The following is a 23,891-nucleotide window of genomic DNA, read 5'->3' on the forward strand; positions in this document are numbered from 1 at the left end:
TGAGGAGGGACAGGGTCAAAAGAGAATAGAAGAGGGGGGAAGGGGGCAGGATAAGATGAAGAGAAATATAGTTTTTCACAACATGACTGCTATGGAAGTGTTTTGCATGACTACACATGTATAACCTGTATCCAGTTGCTTGCCTTCTCAATGAGGTGGGTGGGGAGGGAAGCAGGGAGAAAATTTGGAACCCAAAGTTTTAAAAACGAATGTTAAAAATTGTTTTCACATGCAACTGGGAAATAAGATATACAGGAAAAGGGGTATAGAAATCTGACCTGCCCTACAGGAAAATAGAAGGGGAAGGGGCTAAGAGAAGGGTGGGCAGAGATAGGCAGATCAGGGGAAGGGGTATTCAGAATGCATGCCTCTTGGGGTGTGGGGAAGGACTAGATGAGGAGAAAATTTGGAACTTAAAATCTTGTGAAAGTGAATGTTGAAAACTAAAAATAAATAAATTAATAAAGTATTACTCCCAGATTGTAGCAGAAATGAAAGCATTAATTTTTAACATTTCTACAAGTCTCAGAGTCAGGTAAATTAGTGTTTGGGGTCCTTGAGTGTCTAGAGATATCCAGGAACCAGGAATGGTGGGATAGAGGGAAGAACAAAGCTCTCATTGAATTCCAGATTCAGGACTTATTGGTTGTTTTCAAGAGTGAGAGTTCCTGAAAAGAACCAGAAAATTCTCTCCTTGTTCTGAAATGTGGTCCATTGAACAACAACAACAAAAAAGTTCTTTAGCTGAGGAGAAGAAATCAAGTTCAAACAATTTAAGAAAGCAGAGTTCCTGGGTTTTTGTTTTTGTTTTCAGTCAAGATGTGGTCTTCCCCATTCCCTTTGTCAAGCAGAACATACACTTCATTTATTTATCACAACTTTGGAGACCTGTGTCATCAACAAAGAAAAAAATTAATCTTTGAGATGCCACGAAATTTGAATATTACACAGGATTCAGGAATTACCCCCAAACAAGCACATACACGCCACAGGACTTTGGGGGGGAGGAGTCGGCAAAGGAGTGGAGGAAACTGTAAAAGTCGACTAGATGCTTTGTAAGGTCCCTTTCAGATAATGAATCCTATGCTGTTTAAGAGCAGGTATCATTTTTTGGGCTTTTTTTTGTAATCCCCAAGGCTCTGCACAGTCCCTGGTATGTAGTAGTGGACACTTGGTAAATGCTTGTTGACTAGGACATCTGCCTGGAAGCTCTCCCTCTAAATTACCTTTGGCCAGGTAAAGGCCTGCGGCCAAAGCATGGGAAAGTTAGTCTTCCTCGACAAGATCGGCGGCTGAAGGTCAAGGCCCGGAGAAGTAGCGGCTGCGGAAGGGCAAAACCGGCAGCCAACCTAGGTCCCGAGGATTTCGCCTCTATTCCTGGGCTTCACTTCCCGCTGCATTCCCAGCTGGAGGCCTCGGTGCCCTTCCAAGTGTGTACCCGCAGCCTTGAGGGGCAACGTGCCCCGGGAGAAATGAACAGCCACGAGGGAAGAGTGCCTCCCTCTAACTCTGCAGGCGACTCGCGTCTCCTGAGAGTGAAGCGACAACCCGGTGCGGCCTTTCTGCCTCGACCCAGCCCGCCGATTGGTCGAGACATGGAGGAACTTTCGCCAATCCCGTTGAGCTTTCCAAAGGTGTCCCACCCCACCCTCCAAGATAAGAGAGGTCTAATCCAATAGACAACGATGTTACGGTCTCCAGGATACGAGCGTCAGTTGTCAGGGTCTCACTCATTAGTGCCTTTGTGAAAGGATCTCACTAGTCCCATCCCATTCTGTGGTTTGCGTCCAGTGCCCTGGCTAGATCTGCAGGATAGGTCGTTTTCCACTGGAAGTCCCACTTGTCAGTTGGGGGTGTGCAGGGGGTGTTCTGAGGCTCTTTGCAGCCCCACAAGCCAAACATTTCACGACCTGACCCCTTCCTGTCTTTCCAGACTTCTGTCATTTTACTCCCTTTCTAGCACTCTATCCAATCCTAAATGGTCTGTTTCTCACACACAATGCTCCGATCTCCCGATTCTGGGCCGACTGTTCCCCATACCTAGAATGCTATTCCTCTTCACTTCCACCTCTTAGAAGCCTAGACCCACACGAACAAAAATATTTATAGCAGCTCTTTCTGTGGTGGCAAAGAATTGGAAATTGAGAGGATGCCCCATCAATTGGGGAATGACTGAACAAGCTGTGGTATATGAATGTCGTGGAGTACTATTGTGCTATAAGAGATGATGAACAGGCTGCCTTCAGAAAAACCTGGAAAGACTTGTATGATCTGATGCTGAGTGAAGTGAACAGAACCAAGAGAACGGTGTACACTGTAATAGCCATGTTGTGAGATGACTAACTTTGATAGACTTAGCCCTTCTCAGCAATGCAAGGATCTAAGACATCACCAAAAGTCTCAAGATGGAAAATGCTATCCACATCCAAAGAAAGAACTATGGGGTTTGAATGCAGATTGAAGCATACTATTTGCTCTTTTTTTTTAACTTCTGTTTTGTTTTGTGTCCTCTTTCATGTGGTTCCTTCTATCGCTTCTAATTCTTCCTTACAATATGACTAATGTGAAAATATGTTTATAGGAATGTATATGTATAGCCTATATCAGATTTCGCACTGTCTTGGGGAAGGAGGTGGGGAGGGAAGGGGAGAAAAATTTTAAACTCAGAAGTTTATGGAAGTGATTATTGATAAATCAAAATAAATTAATTTATATATATATATTAAAAAAGGCTTCCTTTAGATTCAGCTCAAATGCCTCCTTCTGCCAGCACTCTGGTACAAGTATAGTCTCCCTGCCTCAAAGTCTCTTCCCACTGCAATCCTTCACACAGTGCTTAAATGGACCTTCCTAAAGTGCAGGTCTTGACAATATTGCTCCCCAGTAAACCTCAGTGGCTCTCTATTACCCCAGGGATCAAATATAAAACCATCTGTTTGGCTTTCAAAGTCATTCAAAACCTGGCCCCTTTCTATCTTTCCAGTTTTCTTATGCTCTGTTCCCTTCCACGTACACTTTGATCTTTGGTAGAGCTTCTTTGCTGTTCCTCGAACTCAACACTCCATCTTCTGACTCAGAGTTTTCACTGGCTGTTCCCCTGAAGCCTGGATGCTTATCTCTCATGCTAGCTTCCCTCCATTTCTTGGAGTCTCAGTTAATGTCCCACTTTCCAGAAGCAGGCTTTTCCAGTCCTTAATACCTTCCCTATGAAACTACCACCCCACTCCAATTTATCCTTTATATATTTTGTGTGTAAATTGTTGTTTGTATGTTATTTCCTTCATTAGACTGTGGTTCCTTGAGACAGTTTTTTTAACTTTCTTGTATCTCCAGGGCTAAAGCACAGTACCTAGTTCACAGTAGGTGCTTAATAAATGCTAGTGGACTTTTTCTGATGTCCCCAGTTGCTAATGCCTTCCCCTCTAAGGTTGCTTTATATCTACTCTGAATGTGTCTTTTGTGTTCTTGTACATGTGTGTGTGTGATTTAAAGGTTTTGAGGGAAAGGATTACTTTTGCTTTTCCCTTGCATCCTCATTGCTTAGCACAGTGCTTATGGAACAGTAATCATAATCAGTTAATAAATGCTTGTTGATTGATTGAAAGAATTCACAAAAATTGCAAGAGGAGAGCAAGCCCCAAGCAGACCAATATAAGGCAGTTTCGTTGCTACTTGTCTTAGTGTTTAGCTCTTAACTATTTAAAATTTCTGTTACTTTACTAAAATCTTCTTCCCTGGGGCTTAGTTTCTTCTTTGGTAAAATGGGAATGATTCTTGCCTTACTTAACTTATAATGTTGTGAAGATAAAATGACATGTGGAGATACATTGAGGTACCATATAACAGTTAAGTAACATTTATAATAATCAATGGAAATGCTAAAAGGCAGTGTGATGTAATGGTTATTGGGCTGGCTTCAGAGTCAGAACAAACTCTGTTTGTGTAATCCCCACTTCTGACATATGCTGGCTGTGTCACCCAGGTCTTTCTGTATCCCAGGCAACTCTCTAAGACTTAAAATTGCAGAATGTATCAACTTGCATTGATACAAAGAGTTTCTCCATTAGAGCTACTCATACAGGTTAAATCACAAGAGTCCCTCCAAGTTCTCCTTCCTCCAAAAAGTGGGGATGTTTATATCTACTTTAGCTAAGAAAGCAGCATGTATACATTGCAGGTATGTCTTATGTAGTTCTTTGTATGTATTTTCTTATTTAATCTTCACCACAACCCTATGAGATAGGTAATATAATTATTATCACCATTTTATGGTTGAGGAAACTGAGGCTGAGATTATGACTGTCATCTTCCTGACACCTTTTCCTCTCCACAGGCCATCAGTGCAAGACCCTTCTCGCTTTACCTCTAACCCTGGGGGAGATAATCTACTCAACATTGGAGTGAACTCTGGGGCATATCTAAGTTGGTCAATGAACATTTATTTCATCTACTATGTACCAGCCTGGTGCTAAATGCTGCAGATACAGAAAAAGGGAAAAGGCAGTCCCTGCTTGCAAGGATCTCACTGTCTAAAGGGGGAGAACACATGAAAACTACTAGTTACAAATGAGATATATAAAGGATAAATTAGAGATAATCAACAGATGACCTGGCTGAGGAGTGGAAGATGTGCACCTAAATATGGCTTCTTTTTGTTGTTGTTGTTGTTCATCCTTCATTCTTGAAGAAAATCAATGATATCAGGAGGGCAATGTCTTGACTTGCTTGTGAATTGATTATAAGTGAGGCAGAGCTGTACAAAGTCATCAGCCTCGCTCTCTCCTCCAGAACCATCAGAAGTCTAGCAGTAAGACAAAGATCAAGAAGACTGATGATGGCCCATGATGTAGTGGGTGACCTTTGCCTTTCTAAATATGGCTTACCCCTCATCCAGGTTCCAGTATTCCACCAATCTTCTGCTGTGACCATCATATGTCCTTCTACTTCTTGGGTTGATAATCAAATCAACAATTACCATTGCTACTGTGAAGGCCACATTCAGAATCCCCATGATTCAGAATCTCAGACTATTTAAGCCACCACTTACACCCATCTGTGTCTGCTCCATCCATCCCTTGGCCCTATTCCAATTTACCTACCCTTCCAATTTGCCCTCTCGAATGTTGATGGATCATTCTATTCAATAAATAAAGTCTATTTTGTATCCCCAATGGCACTTGATTTGATCCTTACAACTGATTAGAAAACTAGAATCACAGACTTTAGAGAAAGGAGTGATTTTAGAAATCTACAGATAAGTAGCAGAGCCAGTATCCTAGTTTACATCATCTGATTCCAAATATTTTTTTTCTTTTTTTTTTGCTGAGGCAATTGGAGTTAAGTGACTTGCCCAGAGTCACATAGCTAGTGAGTATTATGTGTCTGAGGCTGAATTTGAACTCAGGTCCTCCAGACTCCAGGGCCAGTGCTCTATTCACTACACCACTTAGCTGCCCCCCAAATCTTCTTGTGTGATGTAATGGTCATAGGTGTCAAGATATTAGAAGAAGCCCTGTTTTCCACAGCTAAGACCCAGCAAACAAGCTGTGCTCTGAGCTTGGCATAACAACAATACTTTGTGCTCACCCTCTGGATGATCTCAGTCACAGCAAAACCCCAGAACTGGGACTTACAATTTCTTTATTTCCCAAGGGATCCTGACCCGAGAGCTGGAACTGCAGATGACATACTGCAGCAGAAAGTGAACAATCACATTTTCTGACATTCTGAACAATCCCTGAACTTGTAACTGCTAAGTGAACTGAACCAGATGCTGCATTCCTGTTCCTGCTATGCTAACTCTGGTTCTATACCCTGCTGAACAATCACAAGGCTCAATGACTCTGAGGACTTGAGACAATCACAAGGCTAATAACTTAGAGACTGTTCCCACAGGGCACAAGAATGCCTGTATTGTCCCCCCAAAAAATGCAAACTGTGGGAACTGTTTACTCAAGATCTAAGGACTGTGTTGGGTCACGCCACTTTGTGGTTTTCATGCTTAAAAACCTTACTGTTGCCATAAGTCAGCAAGTCCTTCTTCTCTAGAAGGTAGACTTCCACTTGCATGAAATTAAACTTCTATTTGATTCCTGACTCACCTGTCTCTGGCCTGCTTTGTTTGGCTCTGACCATCTACAGGTTAGAGACTGGTCCAGTTTGGACTATATTTAAAATTCTTTTGTCATTAATTCTGGACGAGGGCTGAGTATACTGTCCTAGTTTTTTTTTCCCTCTTTCATTTTCTTATGTGCCCAACCACCAAAGCCCTGATTCAAGCATGTGTTGGCATTTTCTCCCTCTACATTCTTGCTCCCACCTTTTCTGCTTGCAAGCAAACAATGGCTAACAATGATATCTGAGACACACTTCTCCAAAGGGTCCCCTCAAGGAACTAACCCCCTGGGCAACATCTTGTGCTTACCTAACTGGCCTCTCATGGCAACTTGGCTTATATCTGCCTCTCCTTTATTGGCCAGAAGGGTAAGGGTTCTCTCAGACCCCCTTCCCTTTGGCCAACTTGAAATGTCAGGTTATTAGGAGACACTCTGTTTTCCAGAGCTAAAGCCCAGCAAGCAGGCTGTACCCTGACCTTGATATAACAACAATCCTTTGTGCTCACCCTCTGGATGATCTCAGCCACATCAAATCTCACAATTGTTTCTGGTCATGAAGCCCTGCTATGAATCAAACTTGTGCCATTGTTGCTGTTACTCCTCGTTGTCAGGGCTACAACTCAATGTGTAACCATAGGTATAAGTATTGAGATCTCCTCACCCTGCCTCCACCCCACCAGGGTCAGGGCTCCAGTACATGTCCTTGCTTCCACGCCATTTCTTTCACTTTGAAATTAAACTCGTGTTTGATTTCTGACTCTCCTGTATCTGGCCTGCTTTGTTTGGCTCCAGACACCCACAGGTTAGAGGCCAGTTCTGTTCATCTGACTGACAGAGGGCTGAAGCTGGGGTCAAGAAACAAAAGTGAAACTATCTCTGCCCTTAAGAGGCTGACATTCTATAAGGAAAAGCAATATGTATACACATATGTAGATGCAAAATATATACAAAGAAAATAGAAGGTAATTCCAGAAATTTTAAAATATGTTGTATTTGATTTTCTATATACATGTTACTTCCTTGAGGGCAGGGGATCCTTTTGTTTTTTTTCTTTGTATCCCAATGGCCCAGAATATAGAAAGCGCTTAAGAAATGCTTATTGAATTAATGTGCCTTGTACCTAAGATAGGTCTGAACCCAGGCCTCTTGACTCCAAGTCCAACACTCTGTCCCCTAAGCAACTAAGTATTTGGAATCAGAAGATGTAACATAGAAGACCTGAGTTCAAATCTCAGCCTTACTATCTGTGTAACCCTGGACAAGTCACTTAACTTCTGTTTGCTTTAGTTTTCTCATCTATTAAATGGGAATAATAGCACTTACCTTCCAAGGTTGTGAGGATCAAAAGAGATAAGAATTGTAAAATGCTTAGCACAGCCTGGCAAAGAGTAGTTCCTATGTAAATGTTAGCTGCTATCATTATCATTATCATTATTATTGTTATTATTATTATTATTATTATGACTACTAGATTATCTCCAAGGTCCCTTCTAGCTCAAAAGTCTATGATTCTATCTTACTGGATGATCATGAGGATCAAATCTATCACTCTGGCAGATACAAAATAATATATAAGACATGGAACACTGCCCTCAAAGATCTTGTAACATAGTTGGAAAGAGAAAACTAATACATATGTAAAAACAAACAAAAAAAAACCAACTATGTACTACTCATCATAAGTTGAACTCCTTAGAATGAGGAGGGAGATAGGGGAAGCTCCCCTAGAGAGGGCCTGAAGACAATAGGATCTCCATCCTGGTCTGTTGGAGCAAAGGTAGCCCTTTCTGGTTACTGTGCAGGGAGAAAGGGCCAGGCAGTGAACGTTCCGAGCCACAACAGGCAGGAAATGGGGCCAGCAATCTGCAGAGAGTCCTCCGCAAGCCCTGAATTCTGCGTTCCTGTCAAAGTCACAGCAGGAGCTTCAGTGTCTGGGTGCCTCTGCCAGGGAGGTCTTTACAGAAGGCCTGAGACCAGTACGTTCTCTGCAATCTCTTGGGCCACAGTAGAGGATGGAGCCAACTCCAGTTGGGGATTGTGCTAGCAGACAAATATGAGGCCCAGGCCAACGCCCAAGGGCTAGGCCATCAAGAGAAAGGAACTACAGCAAAGGGTGGGCCCTGGTCCCGAACACTGCCATCTGGAACTACAGTGACAGCCAGAGTACAGAGAAAACAAGCCCTGCCCACTCTATCCAAGAGAACCAGAGTGGAGCCTAGACTTGGCACAAAGTTCTGAGCCAAGAACAGAGGCTGAAGATATGAATAAACAGAAAAAAACTCTGAATACAATGAAGAAATACTATGTTTTAGGAGAAGGCAAACCAAGAAGATGAGAGTAACTCAAATTAAATAATGGCTTGGCCACAAAAATTTGAAGAAAGAAATGAAACAACATTATTTTAAAATTACAGTTCAGGAGGAAAAAGTTGAAAGGAGATTAATATCTTAAAAAGACGATAGAAAACCTTGCCCAAGTAATGAACTCCCTGAAAAATAGAGTACAGCAAACAGAATTCAGTGATTCTAAGAGACAAAAAGAAATATTAGAATGAAATTAAAAGCCTGAAAAATTACAATAACATGTAAAATATCTACTATTAAAAATAGATGGGGGCAGCTAGGTGTCGCAGTGGATAGAGCACCAGCCCTGAAGTCAGGAGGACCTGAGTTCAAATACGGCCTCAGACCAAACACTTGATTTGTACTAGATGTGTGACCTTGGGCAAGTCACTTAACCCTGATTGCCTCACTTAAAAAAAAAATAGATGAATTGGAAAGCAGGTAAAGGAGGAATAACTAAGAAGCATCTGACTCCCTGAAAACCATGAGCAAAGAAAAAACCTGATCATCTTGTTTTAAGAAATCATAAAAGAAAATTGCTCACATCTATTAGAACCAGAAGACTAGAAGGCTCTGTGTGACATCCACAGAGGAAATGTCAAGCAAAGGAGACAGAGAATAAAGATAAATATAAATATGTAAAAATGTAAAGGCAAATAAATATGAAAACAACCTATTAAAATAACATATAAGCTAAGATTTTTATTAGTACAGGGAAGAAGTCAGATAGCATTGTCCCTCAGAGACATAATCACAGGGCTTAGTGCTGTTTTAAACAGAGATGTAAGAAATCTTGAAACATTTTCTCTTTGATAAGGAGGGACTCCTTAGCATCCTTCCTCATGGGTGCTCTCTAGACCTTAACTGTTGGAGCATGACCTGCTCAGCTGCGAGATGTGACAGTTTAAAAAGGTTTGAGAGACATAGTTTCTGAATAATTTAATCATTTTATTAATAAGGCCAGCAGGTTATTAATAAAAGGATGGTCATTTAGCCCTCTGTCTCAGACCGATGGTTGTGGACTCACAGTTTACTTACCCTTCAAAACAGTAAGTGGTCCATCAAACAGCAATCAAATCTAATTGGTTAAGTGATTGGAGGTGGGCTATATTAAAATGAAGGGCTAAGTATTTCTTGTATTGGGAAAGTAACAATATAACAGCCCACTCATAGTTTAAGACTATTAATTCAAAGAATGCATAGCCCTCCTATGCAAGCCTAAACAGAACACAATGGGTTTCTCCACCCTAGATTAAATTCCTTGCAAGGTTGGGTGGGGTCTGACTAAAATGGGGGAGTCAATGGAATCTCATTATCAGTAATGTCCTTCAAGAAAAGGGAATTTAGAAAAAGGGGAAAGCCTTTGAATCACAACACAGGATCAATCCAGATTTTCTGATAGGGTCACCCATAGTTTATCTCCAAGCATATCACTTGCACCACTGCTGGACATCAAGCACCTTCTGCCTGGTTTAGCTCTCCAGATTCCTCTTAGGGCTTGGGAGAGAAGTTTCACTCTACCCCTAAAGGCAGTCTACATGAGAAATAAGGACACAAAATGGAAGTCAGCCTGGATGGCGCCCCAGCTTCCCTAGCTCCTCCCAGAGGTGTGTCCTCAGTACCAACGAGTTTTACACTGCAGCCATCTGGAAGGTAAGGTTTAGCCATTTTGGAGGAGTGATGCCTCGCTCCCAAACTGCTTTCATCTTCCCGAGGCTGGTTGCTACATCGCCCAGACAATTGTCAAAAACTCGGCCTACCTGTTTCGGTGCTATATGTCTCTGTATTCCCCCTCCTTGTTCTCAATTTATAATCTTGTTTTTCATATTTTATTTTCTACTATGCTTGTACTTCCTTATACTGATGAGTGGGATGTCCCTATTAAGACTTCTCAGTGTAATTAAGGTTTGGGATAAGATAATCCTGAACTTGGAGGTAAGTTCGTGAGGCAGAATACGATAAGTATAGATTTCTATAGTTTCCCCTTCTCCCAGTGTTAAGTCAGTAGTTAAATGTTGCCAAGCCTGAAACTCTGAAACCCCCGTATTCTGTTGTTACATTTCGGTCACGGTGACCTTCCCACAGCAGTGTCTAACTTGAATGCACATTCTAAATGTTTCATTTTGGCAGCAAACTAAGGTGATGGATATGTATATTGTTTCTTTGTTCTCTGTCTCTGGGAACAGATTTTCACGATTAGATTGTAAGCCAAATATTGGAAAGTTGGTGGGAGGGGGAATTTTCTCCATAAGGGCTATTTAATCTGGCTTTTTGCTTCTGTAGTTTGTCTCCTTTCATCAGAAGCATACTGGTGAAGGGACACCTGATTCTCAAGAATTGAAATAAACTTTCTGTTCCTACCTTGAGATACCTCTAAGTGTTTTTTTTTTTTAGGTCACATCCCACACACTGATTTTATGAGGACTTAGTGAGGGTCTCAAGAAACAGGGTCTGGCCAAAGCCCACCACACAGTTTTTCTGTTGAAATCAAGGGTTCTTAATCTTTTTTTGTATCATGTACCCTTTTGGCAGTCTGTTCAAATCAACAAGCATTTATTAGGGAAGGAAATAAACGTTTCTATAATATCCACCATGTACCAGGCACTGATCCTCACAACAACCTATGAAGTAGGTGCTATTATCATCCCCCCTTTTACAGTTGAGGAAACTGAGGGAAACAGGTTAAATGACTTATCCAGGGTCACACAGTCAATACATGTGCGAGGTAATATTTGAACTCAGATCTTCCTGATTCCAGGCCCAGTGTGACACCAGCTGCCTCCAAAAACATTTATTAAGCACTTAACTATGTGCCAGGCACTATACTAAGCACTGGGAATATAAATGCAAGCAAAAAAGAAAGACAGAGAAGGGGATGAGGGAAAGAAAGTACCTGTGCAGGGACATAGTGAAGTCTAGAGAGTCAATTACAGAGCCAGAAGAGGAGTGAAGTGAGTGTGACTGGTTTGAACACTTTCTCAAACTGGAGGTTTGGGGAGGAACTCACCCATTAGAAGAAAGGACCACAGAGGCAAAAGAGTCTTCCAAGGAGAGCCGATCACAGGGACAGAGCCATATTCCTGGTTGAAAAGGCTGCTGGGACATGGTAGAAGATGATAGAGTTTGGAGAATCAGGTGCACAGCTGGAATCTTAAATGAATAAAATAAATTATATGAGATTACAAAAGAAGCATTGTATTGAAATAGAGTTATAAAAATATTTTTTAGAAAACAAATTCACAGGACCCCTGAAATCTCTCCACAGACCCCTTGGAGATCCATGGATCCAGGTTAAGGACCCGTTGTTTAAATGAATCCCTGAGAGATGAGTTTAAGTAGTTCTACCTCTCCAATGCATTAATGTGCTATTTTATTTGTTAGTATAGTTACTTGTCTATGAGTTACAGCCCTTTACTAGATAAGTTACATTAGGTTGAGGGCCTTATTTTGTCTAAGCTTTGAACTTTCCTCAAGAAACTTCTGTTGAAATGGACTAATTTATCCTAAACATAATAATGAAAGAGATTAACTTTAAATATAAATATTTGCCCACCTGAAGTAGATACTGTTAGAATTGCTACTTTCTTTAATATCTATAAAATTAATTTATCATATAAATTAATTGTATAGAAGATTAAAACATTTCCAAATAATGAGATTGACTCTAACAATGATCTATCAAGGATCTCAAATTTCTGACATAGATCATAACTGTCAGTAGTTTAGTAGATAAATAATAAAAGAATTGCCCATGGCTAAAATAGATCAAATTGGGGTAACCAGGTGGCCCAATGGATAGAGCACCTGGCTTGGAGTCAGGAAAACCTCAGACACTTACTAGCTGAGTGACTCTGAGCAAGTCACTCAACTCTGTTTGCCTCAGTTTCCTCATCTGTAAAATAAGTTGGGGAAGGAAATGGCAAACCACTCCAGTATCTTTGCTAAGAAAACCCCAAGTAAGGTCATGAAGAGTTGGAAGGACTGAAACAACTGAACAACAACAAAATAGATCAAATTACTTGCCCATGGCCACAGGGGTTCTGGGTAGAATCAGGTCTTTCTCACTCCAAACCCAGGACTCTCTTCACTAGGTTCCACAGTTTTTCTTAGCCTGGAGAAGGAAGTGAAATTCACAGTATTCTTTGGCATTAATTCTTTAAAGTCATTAAGATATTATTAAAAAATCATCTTATAGTATTTGTAACAAGGTATTGTAATAATATTATGTATTTGTAGAATACTTTTCATTTTTCAAAGTAAGTTCTCATCACATTTTTGTACAATATAACCCTTAGAATTCTCCTAGGTCTAGTAAAAGATTAGGAAAGATCCCATTTTTTCCTGCCAAAAATATCACTCACATTAAAGTTTAAAAAAAAATTCTCAGTTAATGAAATCTGTGCTATCAAACTATGCAGTAGGAGGGTAAGAAAGAATGCTCTAATTCAGGGGGTTTTAATTTTTTGTGTGTCTTGGACTCCTTTGTCAGTCTAGTAAAATCTATGAACTCATCAGATTGATATTTTTAGATACATAAGATAAAATACATTGGATTACAAAGGAAATTAGTTACATTGAAATGCTTATGAAAGTATTTTTTGAAGTTTTTTTTATGGAAAAAAAAACAAAACCTCATCCAAGTTCATAGACCCCCTTTGAGTCTGGGCCCTACATTAAGAACCCCTGCTTTAAGTAGAAAAAGAGAGAGAAGACTGAAAAGAAAATAAGTCTGTGCAAGAAGAAGATAACAGGAAAAATGAGACAGACATTGTACATCATTTATTTTGTTGTGTTTGATACAGGATACACAGCCCATTCTTTTATGTCTTCTAATCTGCTGAATGCTGTACACAGTCTTGCTTTCTAGGAAAATGAGTCTTCACCATTCCTTACTGTTATAAGGAATCTCTGCATAATGATAGTATCTAAACAGAAAAAAAAAGTTCCTGATATATAAAATTTGAGAATTTTTCCCTTTCCCTTAAAAAATTTTGTAAAGCCTGCTTAAAACCTTGATGCTTGAGTATTACACGTACATCATAGGTTTTCCATGCTCCCTATATATATATATATATATATATGTATATATAAATTTTATCAAGAAAGAAGAGGTGATTTATTATAAGAGTGCTGGATTGACCACAAAGAAAACAATCAGTCCAGAATGTCAAAAAGGTCCATGGCTGCAACTAAGTGAATAGATTTCAGGCAAGCAGACCTTGCATTAAAAGATGAAATGCTCTTTGACAGGAAAAAGTCAAATGATGATAATGGTCCTTTATGAGATGGTAGAGAGGAATTCTAGATCAGGTGAGAGAGTTGGTATAGCTCTCCATAGGGTGATGTCTTCTGAAGGTTTCAGCCAGATGGGATCAAAGATCTGGCATTCTATCTATAATTATATGGCAGGACCATTGCTAGCTGTCCAGACACATGTCTTGCCACTGGACTCCAATGACTCTGGAGGAGAGGATAAGGCTAATGACTTTGCCCAGCTCTGCCTCACTTAAATTCAATTCACTTGCAAGTCAAAACATCACCCTCCTGATGTCATTGGTCATCTTCAAGAAAGAAGGATGAACAACAATCTATGCCCCATGCCTTTGTGTTTGGGGCCATTGTCACCATTAAAAGCAGAACAGAAAAAGGAGAAAAGCAATGATAATTGTTACTACTAAAGTTCTGATGGACAAGGAATGTGCATGTGAACATGTTTCAGGAGTGGGGGTGGAGAGTGACCTGGCTTCTAGGGCAATCATCAAGGGATTTGGGCATTCTCTGAAGCTACTCTGGGGTGGTTTAGTACTGTGGGACTAAGACTAGATGATCTAATAAAACAGAAAAGTATCTTACACACTGAATTAGGACATTGCTCACTGAAGTCTTGCAGAGCATGTCTGCTCCATGCAGTCAGTACTCTCAAGCCTGTGGGGATAAGAAGACTGGTGCTTAATCTGTCTTCTAAAGCTATCACAGTCTGGGTCCATTCTACTTGATTCATTACCTGTAATCCATTCCTACAGTCTCCCAAGCAGTCTTATCTCCTGCTGCTACTATGGGTCCTCCATATTTACTGACCTTGAGTCCAGCAAATTATCTTAGTTGAACCACAGCAAGGTTACTTCAAACTGAAATCCATCCCAGATATCTCTAGAGGCTTTTGACCTGAAAGGATTCTTATACTAGGTTATCTGGGGATCCCAGAACCTGGTCTTATAGACCCTGGGAAAATAGTTCCTCATGATATCATACAGACTATTGTCAAAGTATTGTTAAGGTAAATGTGGATTGGGCAAATAAAAAACAACTGTGCATCACTGTGGGATCATTACCTATCATGTTCACTGTATTTTGCCTTGCCATCTCAGTAGTTTTCCCATCTTCTCCCCTGTTCTCTATTACTCAGGCCAAAGAGAAAACATCTGGAAAAAGGATCCAATAACCTTAGATATCTCCTTATCCTTTTCCCTAACTTCCTGGGCTTTGTCCAAAATCGTTGTTGAGGATTGCCTAAGTAGAGTACAGGCTAACCTAGTTGCAGAAACACATTTATTTTTTCCAATCTTTTTACTTTGTTTTATAATATTTCTTGTTGTTTTATGGAGTTATTGACTTCCATTTGGCTCATTCTAATTTTTAGGGAGTTGGTTGCTTGAATAAGTGTTGATATCTCTTATGCTTATCAGTGAATTCCCTTTTCAATTCTTCCATAGCTCTTATTTTCTCCCCAATTCTTTCTTCTTATTCTGGGTTTGTGTCTTGAATATTCCTGGCACCATAATAGTTGTTTTTGTTTTTAATGGTGAGAATTTTTTTTGTTTGTTTGCTCATTCTTCCTGCCGACTTCCTGACTTCAGACTCTATTTTAGGGCCAGACTCTGCATACTTCTGTAGGGAATGTGTGGGCTGGTCCTAATGATGGGGAAGGGATCTGGACCCCAAAAAGGAAAAGTCCTTGAACTTTCTCACAAATTTCAGCATTGAGGGTTAGTGGGAAAGTTCAGGGGCTTTTCCTTTTTGGAGTCCAGATCCCAAAGACAGGGTCTTTTTAGGGGTTCAGATCTTATCCCCATCACTGCTACCTTCTTAAGGTACTGAGTGTTGAGTTGCTCCACGACCTGTTCATATCCTTGTACCACAAAACCTACAGGGGAATGGCTTTTGGTCTGATGCAAGGTAGCTCCAAAGCTACTGAAGCTTTAAACTGCAGTGAGACTTTTGGGCCACCCTCTATATATTTCTGATAAATTGTCTAAATATCTTGTATCAATTTTTTTCTGAGCTATTTAATACAATTCTCCTCTCTCCCTCCTCCTCAATCAGCTTCCCTTCCTATTCTATATGCATTAATTTTGTTCATGCAAAAACTTTTCAATTTCATGTAATACACATTATCTAGCCTACCTTTTGTCATATCCCTATTTTGGTTAAGAATTTCCTGCGTAGCCACGCCCACTTCTCTAGTTAACCTACCCTAGGATCCAGTCATCCGCTGTTTTCGCCTTGGGATTGGCTGAGACGTCGAGATATTTCCACCAATCACCTTGGTTTTCTAAAGCCTTGGGGCCGGAAGGACCAATGGGTATCAAGATTACTTGTTGTCTCTCGGATACGAGTTTAAACGGTCCGCGCCCACCTCTGCTGGTGACAAAGGGAAGAGCGGTTGACCGCGTCGTTTTTGTAGAAGTCGCTCTTTACTTCGTAGTTTTGTTTTGTTTTGTTCTGTTTGTTTATATCTAAATCTATTTTATTTCCCTGAGCATCTCTAGCCCTGGCGTGTGTCAGAGAGAGTGAGGGATCGGAGGTCACGTCCACACCGACCCTGACATCGAGGTGACCTAGCCAGCCTCCTACATCTTCTCTGCACCCGACGTTCCTTGTAAAGCTCTCTCTCCCCCGGTCCTTGTTCCCTTTCCTTTGACCCCGGGGATTCTGTGGAGCCCCCACCTTCTCCCTGACCGCCCTTTATTCCCCTGCCCTCTGCCCCCACCCCAGCTGTGATTCTCCCGTCAGCCACCTGTTTACTGTCTTTTACGGACACCACCCCCCACACCCTCAGTTTCTGGGGATTACCAACTAGGCCTCCATTCCTTTCCTTGTGGCTCTCATCCCCCGGCCTTTGAGACCATGTCTCTTCCAGCAGGCCAAATGAGATTAATGCACTTGATGGACTTGCTCATTGCTTCATACGAAGCAATATGGCATTAAAAAAAAAATTACTTCTATCAACCCTACCCCCTTATTCCATATACCTTTCAGTCCACCCAATTCTAGTTCATACATTTTCTACTTTCTTTATCAATCTAGGCTCTTTCATTTGCCTATTACCTTTCCCGTCATCCCCATTCATTTCATCTCACATCCTTGTCTCATTCCTGTAGATGTTAACTCAATATGCAGTTTAGCCTTAATTCTTCGCCCCCCACCCCAGTCCAAAGACTTGGATTCAAATCCCACCTCTGACACCTACTACCTGTGTAACCTTGGGCAGCTCACATAATCTCTCTGGGCCTCATTTTCCTCACTGGTAAAATGAGGAGGTTAAACAGATGATGTATGATATCCCTTCCAGTTCTATATCCGTGCCCCTGTCTATTAAATGTATGAGATAACAGGTAATAAGCAAGATGGCCTGGACAATTGAAGGACTGAAGGGAAGGACTTAGCCCTAATTCTTTCTCATTTGAGACTGCTCTTTATTTGTTTTCCTCCATAAAGTACTGTTAGATTTTCATTTAACATAGGCTTTGAAAATCTCATTCTTCTTGCTTCAGCAAAGAAGCATTCTTTTCACTTCAGCTAACATTCTCAACATATCCTGTGTTGTCTTGTTGAAAGCTATTAATAAAGACAACTATATTTGAACACACAGTAAAAAAGAGAGACCAGTTGTGTTATGTTTTGATTAGAATCAAGCCCTCTTTGTTCCACTTCACTTTCCTCCTTTTCATTCTCCAAGTACACTTGATCCTAGGAATCCCCCCCTCATCTTAGGGTTACTTGAGTGATAGGAAGTTAGTCTTGGAAGAAAGTTTATGAATACTTAATCATCAAAGATTTTGATCTGTTTAAATTTTAGTGATTCATAGTATAACCTGGACCTGCAGCCAATTTGGGAAGATCTTTTTATTTGAAAAATAGTGAGGGAGGGAAGAGGGATGGAGGAGATGGCATAGTTTTGTTTTAGAAATTTTGATGAACTTTGTTTTCTTTTAAAAAATAACTTGATATGTATAATTATTGATGGCTATATATCCTTTCCTAAAGATGGGTGCAAGGATTCCCTAAGCAGAATATTGATTTTATCAACGACAACACACTTTGCTATGCTTGTGGGAATTACTTAATTTTCATTAACATTGAAAATGAGAAAAAGTGTGTTCTACAGTGTGTGAATGGAAAAGTGGGTGTTCTGGCAACTAACATTCCTTTCCAAGTGGTGGCTTTTTCAGATCGCAGTCTTAAACCCGCTATCTACATATACACCTTTCCTGAATTGTCCAGAAAGGCAAAATTAAAAGGTATTTCCTCCTTCTCCTATAATTAGAATAATTTATTATAAAAACATAACACATGCTTTTAGTTCTGAATAGGAAATATTTAAGAAAGTATATACTTAGAGATTGGATGAGGGCAGTAAGAATTAATTAGTGGGTTGGAGAGCTGAATCAGAATCTTAAGTTCAGTTGGAATTTTTCTTCACAGTGGCAATGTTTCTGTTAAGATCAAATTTAGGTTGAATAATTACAACTAATAAACTACTATTCATGTAGCTGTCTAAAACTACTGATAAAAAGTAATGGTTACAAGTGGTGATTGTAATCCCAGCTACTTAGAGGCTGAGGTTTGATCTCTTTAGTTTAGGAGTTCTGAGCTGCAGAGGATTAAGCTGATCACCTGTCCAAAATAAGTTCAGGACCATGAATATGGTGAACTCCCAGGAACTTGTGGTCACTAGGTCACTAGGCAAGGGGAAAATGGCCCAGATCTGAAATGGAACAGGACTAAACTGTGCTGATAGGAGTGGAGAAAAATATCCTGAATACTTAATTCAGTCACTTGACTTTTGAGTATTTTTTTAAGTTTTCTTTTTAAAATTAAATGTTTTCAATTTACAAGCATTTATTTTCTGGCATTCATCACCCTCTGGGGGGAAAAAGAAGAAAAAACAAACCCTTGTAAGAAAAATGTATAGACAAGCAAAACCAATTCTGAAATCACACTATGCCACAAGAGAAAATTTCTATGAATTCTCTCCAAACTTTATAAGGTTATGTACAGTGATGTGATAAAAGCTAGTTTCCACAATGCAAAAGCTATACTTTTCTTGCATTCTGTATGCTGGCCGTAAGCAGCCTCAACTTGGGAGACAGACAGGTACACTTCTTGGGGCAAATGGTTGAAACTACTGCTTTCTTGGCCCCATACTTCAACTGTACTACCTTGCTGTGCTAGATGGTACTAATTTCAGAAAAAGTCAATTGAGTTTTACATAATTTAAAATAAAAGGCAGTTTTTAATTAAAAATTTTTTGCAATATAACTTTATTCATTTGTTGATAAGCTATTCAGTGGGGCAGCTACATGGTGCAGTGGATAGAACACCAGGCTAGAGTCAGGAAGAATCATCTTTTTGAGTTAAAAGCTGGTCTTACACACTTACTAGCTAGTCACTTACCCTCAATTTCTTCATCTGTAAAATAAGATGGAGAAAAAATGGCAAACCACTTTAGTGTCTTTGTGAAGAAAGCCCCAAATGGGTTCATGTGTCAGACACAACTGAACAACAGCCTATTCAATAAAGATACATAAACACACACACACACACACACACACATATATATATATATATATATAGCCTTTTGGGAAAAGGTGATAATAAATAGGAGGAGAAAGAGAAAGGCAGATCCTGACAGAAACATATATAAAATGAGGGGATGATGGATATGAAATACAGAGATAGAAAAACAGAGACACACGAAAGAGGAGATAGTGACCCCAAAACAAAAAGAAATAGGCACACAGAGACCTTAATAAAGACGCCATCTCCATGTTTTGGTCTTTTAGGGTATTTTTGCTAACACTTTTAAAGTCAAATATTTTTACAAGCTGAGACACAGATGGACAACATAGATTTAGAACAGGAAGGAGAGGAGAAAGGGGAAAGGAATAAACGTTTATTAAGTGCTTAGTATGTGCTAGGCACTGTGGTAAGTGCTTTACAAATGCTATTTCATTTGATAGGAACCATCAATGCCTCCTAGTCCAACCCCTCATTTTTCAGATGAAACTTTTCTGAAGCTCAGATTAAGTTCCATATGCTCACAGCTAGTAAACTTATAGCAAAATGGTGGGAAGGAAACCAAGGGCTTGCAGACCCCAAAACCAACACACTTATCTATTATGTGATGCTCTTGAGTACTTTCTACTTGTCTTGAAAGTGTTAGAAAATTAAGCTGAAGGTTAAATATGACCTGAGGGACTTGTGATTATATATCCCTTATGTAAAAATACCATAGGAAGTAAGCTAAATTTTTAAAAAAATGAAGCAAATCTAAATTTAAGATCATTATAACTTTGTCAATGATGTTTGGGAGTGGTTTCCAGACTAGTTAAAGTTCTGAAATCATCAGAAATATATGATATAAAGGATTAATTTTGCACTGAGAACTAGAAAATATGATTTAATATTTTTTTTCATCTCTAGGTTCTAAAGTTCATAACTTTTTAAAAAGTTTTACTCAGAATGAGTAAATGGGGAAAAACTTAAGGAATACATTAGAAGAGATGTATATGACTGATGACAAAGCAATTAGAAAAAGGAAATGAACTCTTTTATCAGTGGTTAATTTAAAGACTGATAACTAAAATAGATGTAATTTTCTGCATTAGGGCATGCTCAGCTGGACTATACTTTACTTGGATTTAGTTATTGTGGTACATATCTGGCTAGTTACTCTGCAGTTCCAGAGTATGAATTGACACTTTGGTAAGTTTAAGCATTTGCACATTTTTGTTTTAGTAAACGGAAACTTTGTGTAAATATTTTCTAATATTTTTCATTTAAGGTTAAATATATTTCTAAAGTTTATTATTCATCAGAAGAGATTTCACCTTAATGTTTTAAGCTACTATTTAGAGAATGAAACATTTTAATCTAAGTTTAAAAAGCCACCTATGTGAACTTCTTGAAGACTTGACTTTTTAGATGGGCTTTTAAACTATTTTCTTCGAACATTGCCATTAAAGGGACATGGGAGACATGGGAAGTATCATTCAGCATGTCAGAGTTTACATTTTCAGTTTAGGAGTGATATCACTGTTGTCATGGACAAACACCGAACCATACTAAATGGATCGTATTGTGCTGAAATCTGGGAATAACAAGAATGTGTAAGATAGTCTCTAGTTCCAAAGACTTAACAATTTATTTGGGGTGATAAGACACATGTATAAAAAGATGCAGTGGTTCTTAAAATTGTCAGAATCTTTCTTTTTTGTCTTCTACTATAGCAGAGTCCCAACAATAAATATTAGTTAACATAATTCATTACTGAAGAGCAAACCTTAATAAGATTTAGTATAAGAGGGAACTTGAAGAATGCGTTTTTTTATTAATTGTAGTAGAGCCTTGTACATAGTAAGTGTTCAATATAATGTGTTGAATAAATAATGAATAAATTCATCTTAAAATTATGATGATCTGATAAAAATAAATGAAAGGCCAATTGACACCAACTAGTATCTTGTCATAATAGTGATAGTGATCTTACAAAAATATGCAATATTTATACGAACATTTTAAAACATAAACATATTAACAAATTGGTCTCATTTCTGCAACATTTTGTTCCCAGTCTCTGGGCTTTTGGGTTGCCAATGTGAAGAATATGGTATGACTGATACTCACAATGGAAATTAATAAGTTTTATGGACTAGCTTTGGCCATATATATTTCAAATGTCATTTTATTGTTCATGTAGCATACATTTGTTTAATATATTCATGTTTTAAAATTTATTCTTACAGTCAGTCCAAAAGTATATATGTCACATTATTTGACAAATTTTCCATAAAAACTAAACTGTAGTATAATTATATTATACACAAGATTTTTTTTCTTTATAAGGAACTGGGAAAAAAAGGTTATTTTGTGTAGCAGATTACAACCAGGTGTGGAAGTAAGCCAGATGACTTTTAATCCCATGAACTGGCACCAATTGTGTCTGTCTAGTGCAAGTGCTTTGACTATATGGAATATTGAAAGAAGTGACAAGAATTATAATCTCAAGCCAAAGTAAGTAACATTAAAACATGGAAATAAAATGATATCATTTCTTTGCATCACTTCACAATGAACCATGTCATTGTCAATGATTTTTGAACTTAATTTTCTGAGCTTATTTTTTTATTCATATAAAATTAAGAATTAATTACAATTTATATAAGAATATAAATCTTAAACATGCAATCAAAATAACACAACATACATATATTTATATATTCAGTCCTTGGCAGTTTTCATTTCTATTGTATAAAAGTAATAACCATGATATTATTAATGTGATAGGCTTGTTTTGAGGTACAAAGTTTCTTAAAATTTGGTGCCATTGATGATATCATTATGCATTCTTTTTCAACCACTAATTCAGATCCATGTTTTGTCTTAGAACAGCTTCAGTAGAAAATCTTGTTTCACAGAAAAAATGGTTTTAAAAAATCTGTATCACTTAATAAACCAGAGGACTCAGTTTACTTGTAGCCAAAACATAAAATGTTCAGGTCCAAATATATATATTTTATTTTTGGTGAGGCAGTCAGGCTTAAGTGACTTGCCCAGGGTCACACAGCTAGTAAGTGTCAAGTATCTGAGGTCGAATTTGAACTCAGGTCCTCCTGACTCCAAGGCCAGAGCTCTATCCACTGTGCCACCTATCTGTCCCCCCTAATATTTCTTTTTAATATAACAAGACCAATCAATTTATTAACTATCCTTAGAAAAATGGAGGAAGACCAAATGTATTGTATTTTCCCCGTGTAAATGACTTCCTTATCTATTTGCATTTAGAAGTATCTAAGTCTTATAAACAAATGAGGAGAGCAAGGAATAGTTTACCTGTCAGATCTATGGAGAATGGAAGAATTTATGACCAAACCAGAGATAAGAGAACATTATGAAATATAAAGTGGATAATTTTGATTACATTAAATTCAAAATTTTTTGTACAAACAAAGCCAATGTAATCAAAATTAGAAGGGAAGCAGAAAGCTGGGAAATAATTTTTACAGCCAGTGTTGCTGATAAAGGCTTCATTTCTAAAATATATAGAGAGCTGAGTCAAAGGTATAACAATAAAAGTCATTCCCTAGTTGATAAATGGTCAAAGGATATGAATGGGCAGTTTTCAGATGAAGAAATTAAAGCTATCTATAGTCATATGAAAAAATGCTCAAAAACAGTATTGATTAGAGAAATGCAAATCAAAATGATTCTGAGGTACCACATCACACCTATCAGATTGGCAAACATGACAAAGCAGGAAAATGATAAATGTTGGAGAAGATGTGGGAAAATTGGAACACTAATGCATTGTTGGTGGAGTTGTAAACTGATCCAACCATTCTGGAGAGCAATTTGGAACTATGCCCAAAGAGCTATAAAACTCTGCATACCCTTTGATTCAGCAATATCACTACTAAGTCTGTATCCCAAAAAGATCATAAAAAAGGGAAAAGGACCCATATGTACAAAAATATTTATAGCAGCTCTTTTTGTGGTGGCAAAGAATTGGAAATTGAGGGAATGCCCATCAATTGGGGAATGGCTGAACAAGCTGTGGTAAATGAATGTAGTGGAATACTATTGTGCTATAAGAAATGATGAGCAGGTAGATTTCAGAAAAACCTGGAAAGACTTAGATGAACTGATGCTGAGTGAAGTGAGCAGAACCAGGAGAACATTGTACACAGTAACAGTAACATTGTATGATGACCAGCTTAGATAGACTTGGCTCTTCTTAGCAACACAAGGATCCAAGACAATTTCAAAAGACTCATGATGGAAAATGCTGTCCATATATAGAGAAAGAACTGTGGAGTCTGAATGCAGATAAAAACATACTATTTTCTCTCTTTTTTTCTTCCTTATGGTTTTTCCTTTTTGTTCTGATTCTTCTTTCACAACATGACTAAGGTGGAAACATGTTAAATGTGATTGTATATTTATAGCCTATATCAGATTGCATGCCATCTTAGAGGATAGGGGAAGGAGGGGGAAAATTTTAGGACTCATGCTTTTATTGAAGTGAATGTCAAAAACTAAAAATAAATAAAAATTTTTTAAAAAGAAATATCTAGGTCTTTAAAATAAAATGGGAATTGGTTCTTTAGATTGGTCAGTTGATTAATAAACAGGTCTATTCTACTTGTTTTTG

General features: G+C 38.6%; 1 protein-coding gene across 1 annotated transcript in view; it reads left to right on the forward strand.

Annotated features, from left to right (window-relative positions):
- Positions 1–10,016: 10,016 nt before the first annotated feature.
- The window catches only part of LOC114035485 (cilia- and flagella-associated protein 43-like), a 166,088-nt gene continuing 152,213 nt past the window's right edge, over positions 10,017–23,891 (forward strand). The window contains exons 1-5 of the mRNA XM_027851631.1: positions 10,017–10,111; positions 15,937–16,167; positions 17,726–17,979; positions 20,350–20,446; positions 21,587–21,754. Coding sequence (XP_027707432.1) covers positions 10,017–10,111; positions 15,937–16,167; positions 17,726–17,979; positions 20,350–20,446; positions 21,587–21,754 — 845 coding nt within the window. The remainder of the gene's footprint in view (positions 10,112–15,936; positions 16,168–17,725; positions 17,980–20,349; positions 20,447–21,586; positions 21,755–23,891) is intronic.

Source organism: Vombatus ursinus, unplaced genomic scaffold, assembly GCF_900497805.2.
Source record: "Vombatus ursinus unplaced genomic scaffold, bare-nosed wombat genome assembly UNPS02009205.1, whole genome shotgun sequence".
In the NCBI taxonomy this organism is placed as follows: Eukaryota; Metazoa; Chordata; class Mammalia; order Diprotodontia; family Vombatidae; genus Vombatus; species Vombatus ursinus.